This window comes from Pongo abelii, chromosome 5 (assembly GCF_028885655.2).
Source record: "Pongo abelii isolate AG06213 chromosome 5, NHGRI_mPonAbe1-v2.0_pri, whole genome shotgun sequence".
NCBI lineage: Eukaryota > Metazoa > Chordata > Mammalia > Primates > Hominidae > Pongo > Pongo abelii.
The window spans coordinates 36980814-36996423 of NC_071990.2; the positions used below are offsets into that span (position 1 = coordinate 36980814).

The 15610-nt window shown below is 53.4% G+C and overlaps 1 protein-coding gene across 1 annotated transcript in view; it reads left to right on the top strand.

Annotated features, from left to right (window-relative positions):
* RAB44 (RAB44, member RAS oncogene family) overlaps positions 1 to 15610 on the top strand; it is a 35292-nt gene that overhangs the window by 15086 nt on the left and 4596 nt on the right. Inside the window, exons 3-11 of the mRNA XM_024248359.3 lie at positions 873 to 984; positions 2538 to 2712; positions 4245 to 4391; positions 5000 to 5090; positions 5465 to 5560; positions 7330 to 7517; positions 8110 to 9692; positions 12916 to 12997; positions 14648 to 14762. Of these exons, the coding sequence (XP_024104127.3) occupies positions 873 to 984; positions 2538 to 2712; positions 4245 to 4391; positions 5000 to 5090; positions 5465 to 5560; positions 7330 to 7517; positions 8110 to 9692; positions 12916 to 12997; positions 14648 to 14762 (2589 nt within the window). The remainder of the gene's footprint in view (positions 1 to 872; positions 985 to 2537; positions 2713 to 4244; positions 4392 to 4999; positions 5091 to 5464; positions 5561 to 7329; positions 7518 to 8109; positions 9693 to 12915; positions 12998 to 14647; positions 14763 to 15610) is intronic.

Sequence of the window (15610 nt, forward strand, 5' to 3'; positions counted from 1 at the left end):
ACTCAAAGTTCTATTATGCTGGGGGGTTCCCTCTCTGAGAGCCAAAGTGTGTGGGCTTAAAGAGCCCATGACCTGCCCTTGTGCAGACATGCAGGCTACTTGGTTCTGCCAGATGAGCCCACTGGGCCGTCTCCTAGACCTTAGTCCAAAACTTGTTATAATTTTCAAAAAGGTAAAATCATGACCTGTAGGCCATGATATATAAAATGAACTCTTATAGAAGATTTAACTCATTGACTTTTTTATTTTTATTTTTTTGAAACGGAGTTTCACTCTTATCACCCAGGCTGGAGTGCAATGGCACCATCTTGGCTCACTGCAACTTCTGCCTCCTGGGTTCAAGTGATTCTCCTGCCTCAGTCTCCCAAGTAGCTGGGACTACAGCCGCCTGCCACCATGCCCGGCTAATTTTTGTACTTTAATAGAGACGGGGTTTCACTATGTTGTCCAGGCTGGTCTTGAACTCCTGGCCTCAGGTGATCCACCCACCTCGACCTCCCAAACTATTGGGATTACAGGCATGAACCACTGCGCCCAGCCTCAGATAATTTTTGGACACTGATCACCACATTCTGGGGAGGATTGGCTGCTGTCCTTTATCAAGTTCCTAAAGACATGGGACTTAGGACACGTACGTTTTGATTTTGGATGGAGAGAGTGAAAAGAGCTGGAGCCAGTTCAGGGCCCTGCTGGGAGTGCTGCCTTGGGCGGGGTTGGGAATGTCAAGCTTAGGCCCTGGGTCAGGTTACTGGGGGGACTCTGACATTGGGGTGAGGTGAGGTAGGGGTGGCTGAAGACAAACATCTCTCCGTTTTGGAGGGTGAGAGCCTTCCCCAGTGGGAACACCTGCCCAACTTGCCCATTCCTTCCAGGTGGCCAAGTTCAGCTTCCTGGGCAGCAAGGAAGAGTCAGAGATGATCTTCGACTGGGTGGACGTGGAGCGGAAGGGACACCTGTCCCTTGAAGAATTCAGCTCTGGACTCAGTATGTCTGTCCTTGGAGGGCCTCTGGGCACCCAGGTGTTCCGTGCAGTGTGCCCTGCATGGGGCTAGGCTGGGTCGTTAGAAAGGCAACCCTTTTCCCAGGGACTTTCACCCCTCATCCCTGGCTGCCACAGTGGTCCAGGGCCCTCCTCTGTGCATCCCCTCTGCCCCTCCAGGGAGGCCTCCGGGCTTGCTTTCTGACTCCTCCTATGTCTTCTTCCCAGTAAAAGGCTTCTCCTGAGCCAGAGGTCTTGACACCACAGATTTGTTTCCGCCTGAGGAGAGTAACATTGTGGCTTTGGTTAAGGGAATTCCATGGGCCAGGGAGCAGCAGAGGGTGATATTTAGGGGTGGGGGCTTTCCAGGTGCCGAGCCCCCACTGGGCAGGGCCGCCCCAGCACCTGTCTCTCTAGATGGGCTGACAAGACTTAGGGAGCCCATGGCCAGCAGGGCACAATCCTCCCGCTAATCCTCTCCCTGGGAAGACCTTCCGGCCCAGGCAATGGAAGGTGTGGTGTCCTCGCAGAGCCCCTGCAAGACACAGATCAGCCTTCAGTGTCCACAAAGCCCCCCAGAGTTGTCAGGTCAGCTGAGTCTCCAAAAGCCTGGAGACCAGCAGAGAAGGGGGCCAGGAATCTGCATTTGTGCTTGGGCCCACTCCAGGAGGAGGCTGCTCCAGTTCTGGCAATGGAAAAGCTGAGAGTCGGGAGGAGAACTCAGGGGCTGGGCAGGAGGAACTGCTGGTGGGGCGCACAGGGTGGGGCGCAGAGGGGCGCAGACGGCCCACGCTGCCTTGGGGCCGTCTTCATTCGCAAATTGAATCATGCCCGCCACTCCAGGAACTTCCCAGTGCCTGTGGGACAAACTGGAAGCCCCTTCCTGGGGCCTGCAAGGCCTGCACCATCCAGACGCTGCCAACCTCTCTGGCTCACTCAGTGCCATTCACCTCGCCCATCTTGCTAGCCCGGCTCCTGCCTCAGGGCCCCTGCACTGCTGTTCTCTTGCCGGGGACACACTTCTCTGGAGCCCACATGGTTTGCTCCTTCTTGTGATTCACATCTCAGTTCCAATGTCACCTCCTTAGGACACTGCTAGCCACCTCATCTAAGTCGATCTTCCCAGTCTCTCAGTGGAAATTACCCTGCATATTCCTTTGGCTCACTTAGCAAGTTGGCTTAAAATATATATATATATTCTTTTCAACTTGCACTAGAATGTCAGCTCCATGTTAGGGATTTTGGTTAATTTTGTCATGTAGATGCTCAATACATATCCCTTGATTGAGTGCATGAAGAATTTGTTCACCACCTTGGAGGTGTGGTGTGATTTCCATCAAGTCTTTTGGTGTCTCTGGGCCTCAGGTACTCATCTGTAAAATGGGTACCTTAAATAGACTCCTAAGGTTGATATGAGAAATGTGTGAATGTAGCCTTGTGTAAATGTGACTGGCACAGGTAGAATTACTTCCCTGAGGGCTGGAGCAGGGCTGGGTGGGAGGCCAGGCGCCTGGGCCCAACACCACTGTGCTCCCCTCTGTCCACCTCTGTCCCACAGAAAACATCTTTGGCTCCAGCCAGAGCCCCCACAGGCTCCGCAGAAGGAAGCCACTGCCCTCTAAGCGGGTATCTGCTACCACCAGCTTCCCAGCTCTGGAGGAGGCCGATGCTGAGGAGAAGGAGGCGTTCCTTGCCTTCATGGAGCAGCTGGGGACTGGACACTTACTTCCCAAGTAAGGCCAGGGCGGCATGTGCATGGGGAGAGGCTCTGCCAGCCATTGACAGCAGCGGTCACACATAGCAGGGTCCAGGCCCCCTGGACACAGCAGGAGTCAAGGGGGCAGGCGCCAGGTAGAGCCAGTTGCAAATTCCAGCTTGGCCATTGGCTAGCTGTGTGACCACAGGGATGGCTTGACTTCTGACCTCTGTTTCCTGGGCTGCAGAATGAGCCTAAAAGTTGTTGTGGGGTTAAAACCACGTGCAGAGGATGCCTGCTCATGGGGAGTCCTTCCCACCCCTGCACCTCCCTGCCCTGTCCTGCCCTGTAGGGTCACTCTCCAGGAGGACTAGCGAGTAGGCTCAGCTTCCCAAGGGCACTTGAATTCTTAAAACCATGGGGGTCCCTGTGGGTGCTTTTCTTAACTCAGTGAGGGTTTGCTTAGAGAAGGGGAGCCCTGGCCGGGTACGGTGGCTCACGCCTGTAATCCCAGCACTTTGGGAGGCTGAGGTGGGTGGATCACCTGAGGTCAGGGGTTCCAGACCAGCCTGGCCAACATCATGAAACCCCATCTCTACTAAAAATACAAAAATTAGCTGGGCGTGGTGGCACATGCCTGTAATCCCAGCTACTCGGGAGGCTGAGGCAGGAGAATCGCTTGAACCTGGGAGGCGGATGTTGCAGTGAGCTGAGATCGCACCACTGCAATCCAGCCTGGGCAACAGAGCAAGACTCCGTCTCAAAAAAAAAAAAAAAAAAAAAAGAGAGAGCGAGAAAGGGAGCCCTGCCTGCTAATGTCCCCTCCTAGGACCCCCAGGGTCTGTTAGAACCAGTGAGGGAATTGCCCTCACCCACTGGCCCAGGTTTGTTCGCCCCACCCGTGGGGTTCTGTGAGGACAAGATTCCTCATGCTTGGCTCCTGGAGGGTGGGGCCAGGTGCTGTGAGGCAGGCAAGGTAGGACTTAGGGTGTAGACTTGTGGGGCAAGGGAGTGGGGAGCCTTGTATTCACTTGGCAGCTTGGCCTAGGCTCAGCCCTCTGGCATCCGTCCTCATGACTTAATTAAATCCATGTGAAAGCAGCCTTTATTGGGCACCAACCGTGTAGCAGGCCCTGAGCTGGTGCTTTCATCAGGTGTCTCTCATTCCCCAGTGACCTTGCTTGGCAGGTATCGGCCCCCACCCCATTTTACAAATTAGCCCAGAGAGGACTTGGGACTTGCTGAAGGTCACACAGCCTCAGAGTGAGAGAAGAGAGAGGGCAGATGGAAGCCCTGGGCCATCAGGATCCCAAATCCCCCTAACCCACTATTACAGAATCACAGAGAGACAAAGTGTGGCAGGGGTTCAAGAAGGGAGAGGGCACATCTGGGAATGGTTCCTGGAGGAGGTGGCATTTTAGTTGCATCCTGTAGGGTGTCAATAGATTTGGCCCAGGTGCCAAAGTCTCTTGGAGCGCTGCAGTGAAAACTGAGGAGTGGGGCTCCCCTTGCTTCTCCATCCCACCTCGTGTCTGACCCTCCCATCTCTGGCTGTCTTCCTCTCCCCAGGCAGACAGAAATCTGGCAGCTGTGGGGGCAGCTGCGGCAGGAGGAGCCCCAGCTGGCAGGCAACCTGGCAGGCTTTCTGGCCAAGATGACCAGCCGCCTGCAGGAGGCCCAGGCGGACAAGGAGGCCCTGGAGCTGACCCTGAGGAAGTGAGTCGGGGGCCTGGCCGGGTGTCTGACACAAAGTAGGTGCTCTTCACATTCCAGTGGAATCTGATTGGATTTCCCCAGCTCCTTCTACAGCTGGGCCTGTGAGCTGGATAGGGCAGAGCTGTGCTGGAGGAAGAGGTGGCTCAGGGGACCTGGTGGGGAGGACAGAGTTGGTAATGGCAGGAGTGGGAAGGGAAGGGTGTGTCTTGGTACAGGACCCACTGTGACACCCAACTCCAGGGGGTCTGCTCCCGTAGATTGTAATGCATGTGGTGACCCTGGAGTTGGGTTATAGGGGCAGGAGGATGGTGAAAGAGGGAGTGGGGACTGAGTGATGGGGTGATGGGGACAATGAGACCCTGGCCAGGGGAACTGGTGATGGTTACCAGGGTCGGCACGGTAGGATCAGCAGGACCAACGTCAAAGTCGTATGGGTCAGGGGGTTGTTACTGGGATGGCTGTTCTCAGGGTGACAGAGGTCAGTGACTGCTGGCAGAGTGAAGAAAGCAATAGGATGGATTCCAAACCCAAGCCCAGACTGCCCCTGCCAGCAGCAGGCTCCCAGAGGCACTGATGGGCTGCCTGACCCCAACTCCTGCTCCTCCCAGGCGTGACTCTGACCACCACCGTGAGGTCCAGCAGCTCTATGAGGAGATGGAGCAGCAGATCCGCCAGGAGAAGCAGCAGCTGCAGGCTGAGGTGGGCTCCCGCTGGCAGCCTGCCTCCTTCCCACTGCCCGGGACGCCTCTGCTGGCTAAGGAGTGGGGCCAGTGACTGGCCAGGGTGGGGCATAGGAAGCTGCTGTAGTGAATCCTCTCCCTGCCCTGAGCAGCTTGTGTTCCCCAGAGAGATGGGGTGGGGAGTGTTGAGCCTGGGCCCCCTTCCCATCTCTGCCAAGTCTCCTTGTTGCCACAATCTAGTCTGGAACTGGGGGAGTTGTCCTGAGAACCCTCCCTGCTGGGACATCCTGGCCCAGGCACCCCAGGTGGTGGAGGTGGAGTGTGAGAAGGGCTGGCCTGCCCAGCTAGCTCTTAGAGTCTGCAAGGTGAGGGCTGAATCTACCTACTCCACAGAGTGACTCTCGGGGCCTGGCCCTCACCTCCCAAATGCAGGACGTCCTAGAGGCCAAGGAGCGCGAGGTGCAGCGACTAGCTGAGGGCCAGAGGGAGGTGAGTGACAGGGTTTCCCAGAAACCCACTTCCAAACAGGTTTTTAATATCTATGAGCCTGTTTCCTATCAGAGACACAGAAATCAGAACTCCTGCCTTAGAAGGTACTGTGATGATTAGAGATACTACATGTGAGGGCCTGAGACAGTGCCTGGCACATAGTAGGTGCTTTGTGCCTCAGTTGTTCCATCTCTGAAACTGACCTAGCTTCCTGCTTAGGGTCAGGTTACTTGCTGCTGCCTGGACATTGCAGGTCTTATAGCCTGTAGTCACTTCCGGGTGGCACTGTGGTTGAGTGTTTGGGTCTGAGACCCTGCCCCATTTTTTTTTTTTTTTGACACAGAATCTCGCTCTGTCGTCCAGGCTGGAGTGCAGTGGTGCAATCTTGGCTCACTGCAAGCTCTGCCTCCCAGGTTCATGCCATTCTCCTGCCTCAGCCTCCCAAGTAGCTGGGACTACAGGTGCCCATCACTATGCCTAGCTAATTTTTTGTATTTTTAGTAGAGATGGGGTTTCACCGTGGTCTCGATCTCCTGACCTTGTGATCCGCGCCCCATTATCTCTTCCTTCCTCAACTTGAAGACCACTGACCTTGGTAAAATTGTGCTCTGCTGTGTAACCAGGACAAGAAGCATCGCTTCAGCCCGGGACAAGATTCCCCGAGCCGTCCTCACCACGGCCTGGGCTGGCCCTGTTACCAGGTTGATTTCCCAGGTGCCTCTGCAGCTGCTCCTTGGAAATCGAGGCAGGCCCCTCCTGCCAAGTGAAGAGATAGGGCTTTACACATGGGGCCATTTCGTCCTGTCCCCTGTGGACGTGAAGCTTCTCCCCTCCAACCATTTATTCCTTCACCCCACAACTACTTATCCAGCACCAACTATGTGCCAGACACTGTTCCAGGTCCTGAGGATCATGACAGACACAAACCTCTGCCCACAGAGTTACCATCTAGTCAGGGAGACAGGTGACATACATAACATAGGAAATGGTGATCAGTGCTAAGGAGAATAAAGTAAAACAGGGAAGGGAGATAGAAGAGTCGTGGGAGTTGAAATTGTAGTCAAAGTAAGTTGAGAAGGGAGTCAAGGAAGGCCTGGCTGAGATGATGACATTGGAGCGAAGACCTGAAGAAGTGTGATATGTGGGGTAAGGGCAACCAGGCAGAGGGAACAGCAGGTGCGAAGGCCCTGAGCGGGCATGCGCTGTGGAGGTTCACGGAACAGTAAGCAGAGCTGTGGACTGGAACAGACTGAGAGGCAACAGCCATAGGAAAGGAGGTGAGGGTAATGAGGGGGAGGTGAGGAGGCTGCAGGAGACTGTGCAGGGTCCCGGAGGCCATTGCAAGAGCTTTGCCTTTCCCTGCACCTGGACAAACAATGCTCCCTCTCTGGGTCATGCGATTTGTTGTTGGATCAGGAGCCCCCTGTAGACCAGACGAGCTCAGGGGCCAGCAGCCATTGCAGGGCGCTGAGTAGAGGAGGGTGGGATTTGGTTTGGGTGTGGGGCCTTCGTGGCGCTGGTGGTTTTTGTTTCTCACACAGTCTCCCTAACCCTCCCCACCCCAGGATTTCCAATGCCCCTCCTAGACAGGAGCTAATGGAGCTAGTTACGCCAAGGAGGGATAACCGCCCACTCCTACTCTGATTTAAGCTGGGTCTCCAGGAGCCTGGACAGGGGGTGGGGGTCTGTGTCCCACAATGGCCTTGGGAGGCTTTTTGCTGCCCTGGAGGGCATCTGGGCTTCTCTCCGCCTCACCCTCCACCCTGCAGCTGGAGGCCCAGCTCTCCCACCTCAGGAGCACACATCAGGAGGCTGCCTCAGAGAACCAGCAGCTGCAGGAGGCCAAGCGTGACCTGGCTGGGCGGCTGGAGGAGGTGCGGGGGCAGCTGCAGGTGACCAGGGGGCGCCTGGACGCCGCCAGGGGCCGGGTGTCCTGGCAGGTGGAGGAGAAACTGAGGCAAGTGGCTGCTATCCCTGGACTGGGGTGGACTCTAAGGGCCTCCTGGAACCAGTGGGGAACTCTGAGTTCTCTAAGGATCTAGCTAGCACACAGTGCACACACAGCCTCCTTCCTTAAACCCCAACCTCTGCCAAGCTGGAACTATCACGCCCATTTCTCAGATGAGGAAACTGGGGCACAAAAAAGGGAAACACCTGTGCCCAAGACCACATGGCTAGAATTAAAACATGCACGTGTGTGCGTGTACATGTACACACACACACACAAACACACACACGTCCTAGTGCAGTGCTAGATCCCTAGCAGGCACTCAGTCTACTTGTTATAGCTCAGAGAAGTGGGATGGGCCAGAATGATCAAGGAAGGCTTCCTGGAGGAGGTGAGGCTTCATGTGGGTCTAGAGGATGGACAGGATTGGATGAGGAGGAGGAATGGGGAGCACAGGCCAGGTGAGAAGGATTGCCTGAGCAAGGACCGGGAGGAGACCTGGCCATGGGGAGAGCAAGGGATGGTGAGGGCTGCAGGTGGGATGGGTGTGACACTACCTACCTGCCCCTCCCCAATCTTTGCTTCCCTGCTTCCTTTCCAGTTTTCCTGGAGCGGATGAGAAGACCCCAGACCCTCAGGCTGCCTCCCCTGAGGAGGCCCCCCTGCCTGGGCTATTTGGGGACAACGATGACTGGGACCAGCTCCTGAGCAACTTTGGCAGCCCTCCGCATGGAGCCCTGCAGCTCTGCTGGAGCCCGCCCCCGACCCCAAGAGCCACCTCAGGCCCCCAGACACCCCGTGTGGTCAGGCAGATCTCCATCTCGGAGCCACAGTCTTTTCTATTTGGTCAGGAGCCATCTTCAGATCCAGATGGGGCTCCAAGGACCCCACCTGGGGTGACTTTCAGTGCCAAGGACAGTAAAGGAGTGGACCCAGATGAGCAGGACATTAGAGCAGAGCAGCCTGCTGAACCGCACAACCCGGACCCCAGCCAGGAGCCGGGGTCCACACCCGAGGGCCGCCTCCTCTGGGGTCTCTCAGGAAGCCTGGTGGCACCTGTATTCAAAGTGCTCATTCCTTTGGAGGATGGGCCCCCTCCCCCTGCGAACTCTCCCCCTCCCCAGGCCCCAGCTGGGTCCAGCAAACAGATCCAGGCCTCAGACCCAGATGACAAGGGCCCTGGGTCTTGGGCTCCTCCCAGCGGGTCTCAGCCTGGGGCTGGAACAGGACTCCAGGAACTCACACAAACCCCTCCCACCGTGACTGAGTGGGAAACCCAGCCCGGACCCTTACCCACAACTGCCCTCACAGGAGTGGGCGCAGCCAAGCCGCCCAGGCAGAGAGATGCCCTCCAGCAGGACCTGCATGCCACTGGCTCTGAGCCAAGACCGGGGACCCAGAGGGCCAGAGCCCTCACCCTGGGGCCAGCTGAGCCCTTCCAGGGCCTGGAATTTGTGGGTCCGGTGCCCACAGAGAGCCTGGAGCAGGGCCAGGCAGGCCCAGTGGTGCAGGAGGGCCTTCCTGAGGGGCTAAGAGAAGCTCATGGCCAGGTCCTTGCGCTGGGTGAGCTGCCTGCCCTCCCCCACCAGGGGCTGGAAGAGGAACCCAGGTCTGAGGAAGGAAAACAGGAGGGCCGAGGTGGGCAGGACCTCAGTTCAGAGCAGTCAGAGCAGTCGGTTGAGGCTCACAGCCTAGAAACTGCACATTCGGAACTCCCCCAGCAAGATTCTCTGCTTGTTTCTCTCCCATCTGCCACACCACAGGCTCAGGTGGAAGCAGAAGCCCCCACTCCTGGAAAATCGGCACCTCCAAGGGGCTTTCCTCCCGGGGGGGCTCAGCCTGGGGCTGGAGCAGGACCCCAGGAACCCACACAAACCCCTCCCACCATGGCTGAGCAGGAAGCCCAACCCAGGCCATCCCTCATGACTGCTCACGCAGAAGAACAAGGCCCCCCTCACTACAGGGAACCAAGGGCAGAGAGCAGGCTTGAAGATCCAGGAATGGACTCCAGGGAAGCTGGGCTGACCCCATCCCCGGGAGACCCCATGGCTGGAGGGGGACCCCAGGCCAACCCTGATTACCTCTTCCATGTCATCTTTCTGGGAGACTCCAACGTGGGCAAAACATCCTTCCTGCACCTGCTGCACCAGAATTCCTTCGCCACCGGATTGACAGCTACCGTGGGTAAGGGCACTGGGGAGGGCGGCAGGGAGCGAGGAGAGACGCAGGGGCCAGGGCCAATGAGTGGGAGCGGGCCCAGACCAAGACCTCCCTGAGGAAGCTGCAGTTTCTGCCCTGGCCACGGGCCCTGCATTAGACATTGTTTTATATGGGCATAACCTTACTATTTCACTAATCGTCTCTAATTACAGGTAATTTGCTTTTTCTGCATTGATCTGATTAGCTTATAATGTGCCACATCAACAATGCACCCTGCAATTTAGGTGCCTGTGAGAGTTGATGGTGAAAACAAGCAAGTCTCCACTCATGTGGCCCGTGGGCAGGCCAGAGCAGGGTCTGTGCTGGTTAGATTTGCTCATGACTAGCTCCAGGCTGGGCAGCCATGGTCTGGCAAGAAGTCACCTTGGGCAAGTTGGATATTTTACACAGAATGTATTTGTAGAGTGTGGTAAATTAGGAACCCAGGTGACTGAGTTCAAATCTTAGCCCTGCCACTTATTGGGGTCTGAATTTGGACAAATGACTTAACCCTTTTGAACCCCCAAATCCTCATCTGCATAATGGGGACAACAGTAGTGCTGCTTTCCTAGAGTGGTTGAGGACTAGTTGAGTTAATATGTCAAGATCTTAGAATAATAACTGACATGTAGTGAGTACTCAGTAAGTATTAGTTATTATGGTTGTTATTATTATTATAAGTAAATATTTGATCATGTCTAACTCAGTGGCTCCTGCAAGAAATGGCTGAAAGCAGAGAGTCTTCCCTCCCTAAAAGTATCAGGATATGCGGCCACTGAACCCTGCACAGAGCTACAGAAAAGCAAACCCGGCCGGGCGTGGTGGCTCACGCCTGTAATCCCAACACTTTGGAAGGCTGAGGCGGGCGGATCACAAGGTCAGGAGATCGAGACCGTCCTGGCTAACGTGGTGAAACCCCGTCTCTACTAAAAATACAAAAAATTAGCCGGGCATAGTGGCAGGTGCCTGTAGTCCGAGCTACTCGGGAGGCTGAGGCAGGAGAATGGCATGAACCCGGGAGGCAGAGCTTGCAGTAAGCTAAGATCGCACCACTGCACTCCAGCCTGGGCGACAGAGCAAGATTCCGTCTCCAAAAAAAAAAAGCAAACCCGAGGGAACGGAGGGGAGACCCACCTAGGGACAAAGAAGTCACGCCTGTCTTTGTATTAGACCAAGGCGCATGCCAACTGGGGATCAGTGCCAGACCAGTCGGTAAATGACAGCCCCCCACAAGAGAGGCCTGGGGCAGGTTCTCAAACTTTTCTTGCCCAAGAAGCCTCACCTGGGAGCTAGTTAGAAATGCAGTTCCCTCGGGAAGAGGAAACCTATAGCAGGCTGGCCTGATGTTGAGTGGGGTCACAGGTTCTACAACACTACCATTATTTTATTTTATTTATTTTATTTATTTATTATTTTTTGAGATGGAGTCTCGCCCTGTTACCCAGGCTCCAGTGCAGTGGCACGATTTCTGCTTACTGCAACCTCTGCTTCCTGGGTTCAAGTGACTCTCCTGCATCAGCCTCCCAAGTAGCTGAGACTACAGGTGTGTGCCACTTTACCTGGCTTATTTTTGTACTTTTAGTAGAGATGAAGTTTCACCATGTTGGCCAGGCTGGTGACCTCAGGTGATCTGCCCGCCTCAGCCTCCCAAAGTGCTGGGATTACAGGCCTGAGCCACTTTGCCTGGCCAAGGCTACCATTATTAGTCACCTAAGCTACTGTTTACTGACCACCTCCCATGCATTAGGCATCTTCCATACATGTCTTATTCCTTACAACAGCCTTCCTTAGAATGGAGCCTCCTCCTTTATTATGTGGTAAGAAGTTCTCAAAAAATTCAATCAAGAAAAACACAAGCCGCATAATTGTGAAACCAACCAACCAACCAACCAACCAATCAACCAACCAACCAGGCAAGCCGGCATGCACTGCTAGCCTGCTGGGAGTACCTGAGATCCAAGTGCTTGGTCCAGATCTGTCCCAATATTCAATCAAGAAAAACACAAGCTGCATAATTGTGAAACCAACCAACCAATCAACCAACCAACCAGGCAAGCCGGCATGCACTGCTAGCCTGCTGGGAGTACCTGAGATCCAAGTGCTTGGTCCAGATCTGTCCCAATCCCAGCTACGGTTTGCTGCCCCCCGGTGGCTATCGTCTATTCTGGTTTAAATACCACGGGAAATGATCCTGCCTTCATGGGTCAATATTTCCCTACCTGGCGTCACCTTCCCTCCATTCCTGGCCCCCCACCTCACAGAATAAGAACTCTACCCTGCCTGCATTTGAGGACGGGACCAGATAGAGAATCAGAGCCAACGGAGTTATATTTGAATGTACATTTTCCATATCTATCCCCATTTTACAGATGACGAAAGCAGAGAATTGAAGACCTGGTTCACTTTCTTGCCCTAGCCGGGCCCCCAATGTTAAGACCACCACCTTAAAAGCCCTGCCTCCACACCAGAAGTTTTATCTTCTTTTCAGTTCAGAATTGCATGCTCTCTGGGTCACTTAAAACAGGATTTTTTTTTTTTTTTTTTTGAGATGGAGGTTCACTCTCGTTGCCCAGGCAACAAGATCGTGCAGCTGCGCGATCTCGGCTCATTGTAACCTCCGCCTCCCGGGTTCAAGTGATTCTCTTGCCTCAGCCTCCTGAGTAGCTGGGATTACAGGCATGTGTCACCACGCCTTTTAAAACAGCATTTTAATCCTCCAACCACTCTGCAGTGTAGGTCTTTCTAATTTGCCACTTTGCAGACAAGGAAAGAGAGGCTCACACAGGTGAAGTGACTTGCCTGAGGTCCTGTAACCAGTGTAACAGTTGCCTGAAGCCAGCATTCCTTCTGTCCCTCTGGGCTGCTTGTCTCCCCTGCTGTCTCGTTGAGAGGGGAAAGTGCATGCAATAATTAGGGAATGGAACAAAGAGTACTGTAAAAATAAAATAATGAAACTTATATTCTGGGTGGCCTAAGGAATGAACATCGTAGACAAGGTGCCCTGTGTTGGCACAACTTGCGGAAGGGAGGTCTGGGAAGGCTTCTTGGAGGAAGTGGGTCCTCGAGGATGGATGGGATGCAGAGCCCGGCAGCCAAGGGCTCCATCGCACAGCAGCTGGTACAGGGGACGGGTATATACGGGGGTAGGCCTTGGCTAGGAGTCCTGGATGATAACTTAGTAGGCTTCACCCCTCTCTATGTGTCCTAGGAGTAGATTTTCGGGTCAAAACCTTGCTGGTGGACAACAAGTGCTTTGTGCTGCAGCTCTGGGACACGGCTGGCCAAGAGAGGTAACAGGCACTGTATATCAGTGGTGTCAGGAACCTAGGCTGAGCGTAGGGGTGCAGAGGGACAGGGGGCAGCCCCAATAACACAGGCAGGAGGCAACTGCCCCTCAAGGATTCAGGAGGTCAGGGAAGGAGAGATGAGTCAAGCCCAAGGCAGGGGAGAGAGGGCAGCAGAGCCAGAGGTCCCTCAGCCTGGCAAGGCATATATTAGGGCTGTCCCAACATGGTCATTAGGGGACAGCCACCCAATCACCTGTCCTTCTGAAAATGCTGGTCTTCTACTTTCAACCTAGGCAGTAGTGATCAAATTTTTTTTTCTTCTTGAGATGGAGTCTCACTGTATTGCTCAGGCTGGAGTACAGTGGCGTGAGCTGGGCTCACCGCAACCTCCACTTCCCAGGTTCAAGTGATTCTCCTGCTTCAGCCTCCTGAGTAGCTGGGACTACAGGTGCCCACCACCACATCCAGCTAATTTTTGTATTTTTAGTAGAGATAGGGTTTCATCATATTGGCCAGGATGGTCTCGAACTCCTGACCTCATGATCTACCTGCCTCAGCCTCCCAAAGTGCTGGGATTATAGGCATGAGCCACGGCATCCAGCAGTGATAAAAACTTAAAAGACATATCTTATTTGATTCTGCGGTTCCACTTCTAGAAATTCATTCTATAAATAGACTCATATATGACTACAATAACAAAGGGACCAGGACCATTCATAGTATTATCACTTGTGTTATGAAACATAGGAAACAACCTAAATGTCCATCAATAGGGGACCAGTTAAATAAAGGAGGGTCAATCCACCCAGTATAACACCATAAAGCCACACAAAGACTGAGGACTCTCTTTATGTACTAACAGGGATTTTTTTTTTTTTTTTTTTTTTTTTTTTTTGAGACAGAGTCTTGCTCTGGCACCCAGGCTGGAGTGTGGTGGCGTGATCTCAGCTCACTGCAATCTCCACTTCCAGGGCTTAAGTGATTCTTGTGCCTCAGCCTTCTGAGAAGCTGGGACTACAGACACATGCCACCACATCCAGCTAATTTTTGTATTTTTAGTAGACACAGGGTTTCACCATGTTGGCCAGGCCGATCTGGAACTCCTGACTGCAAGTGATCCTCCTGCCTCAGCCTCCCAAAGTGCTGGGATTACAGGTGTGAGCCACCGTGCCCAGCCCAATAGGGAAATTTCTCCAAGACATCCTGTTAACTGGAAAAAAACAAAATGCAGAACACTGAATATTAATCAGTATGATGAATGTTTTACACTGTATTTGTATAAAATAGAGGGAGAAAAATGTATGTGTATGGGTGTATATATGTGTGTGTATATGTATGTATATACATAAAATACCTCTGGAAAAATATTTAAGAAACTGATAACCCTGGTTGCCTCTGGGGAGGGGGACTGGGTGGCTCCAGGATGGGGCAGAAGGAAGGAGACTTTTCACTGAGTTCTCCTTGAGACCTTTTGAAATTTGAGCCATGAGAACTGTTATCTAGTCAACAATAACTACACTGAACGAAGGAAAGCATACGGACATGCTCTGTGGGAAGCAATTAGAAATAGGATAGGTTACTTCTCCCACTTTGCAGAGGCCAGGGCCTGGGGTTGGGATGCCTGGTGTGGCCTCACGCAGACTTTCTGGGTAGGTACCACAGTATGACGCGACAGCTGCTCCGCAAGGCTGACGGGGTGGTGCTCATGTACGACATCACCTCCCAGGAGAGCTTTGCCCACGTGCGCTACTGGCTAGACTGTCTCCAGGTGAGCAGATGGCTGCTGGGGTTGGCCCCAGTCCCTCCAGTCAAGAGGGACCTTATATCCTGCCCACTCCCTCTTTTCTCCCAAGATTACAAATGACATGACAGACATATGGGTGACACCACCCACTGAGGGCATGTGGTTGGATAAGCTGGGAATGCAGTAGTACAAAGAAACCACAACCACACAGTACAGCCTTCAAACCAAACTACTTCCTTTATCCTGTGAACATTCTCTTCCTACATATGGCAGCTGTTTGTAATGTCTTCTTCTTACACTTGAGGCTAATGTAGTTCTTGTGCCATTCCACGTGATAATTCCTCTGTTCACACATCTCTAGTTTTTCCCCTGCTTACTTCCTCAAAGCATATATACTGAAATTCTGCAGTGTGTACTAGCACAGCAGAGGGGTGTGAAGTTAGCCATGTTGTCTTCTCTCTGGAAGTTTCTAGTTTAGCAAAAGAAGCAGGATAAGGTAATGTGTGAAGAGGGGAGCTGAGCACTGGGGTCTGACAGGACCTAGATTTGAATCCCACCCACCCTAACTCTGTGACTTTGGACAAATGAATTGAGTTCTCTGAACTTCAATTTCTGGAATTCTCTCATAGGGGAGTTGTGAGAATTAATTGATAGAATTGCTTTCAGCACAGCACCTGGTGTATAGCAATCACTCATTAATCAGAAACTATTATTATTATTCATGAGACAATTGGGAAAATGTATAATCAAGTGCTGGACTGTTCAGCACAGGCAGGAAGAGAGGGCATGGGCAGGAACAATCCAGGAAGGCTTCCTGGGGGAGGTGTTCTTAAGGTTGGCCTTGGAAAATAGGTGAGATGTTTATCAGCAGA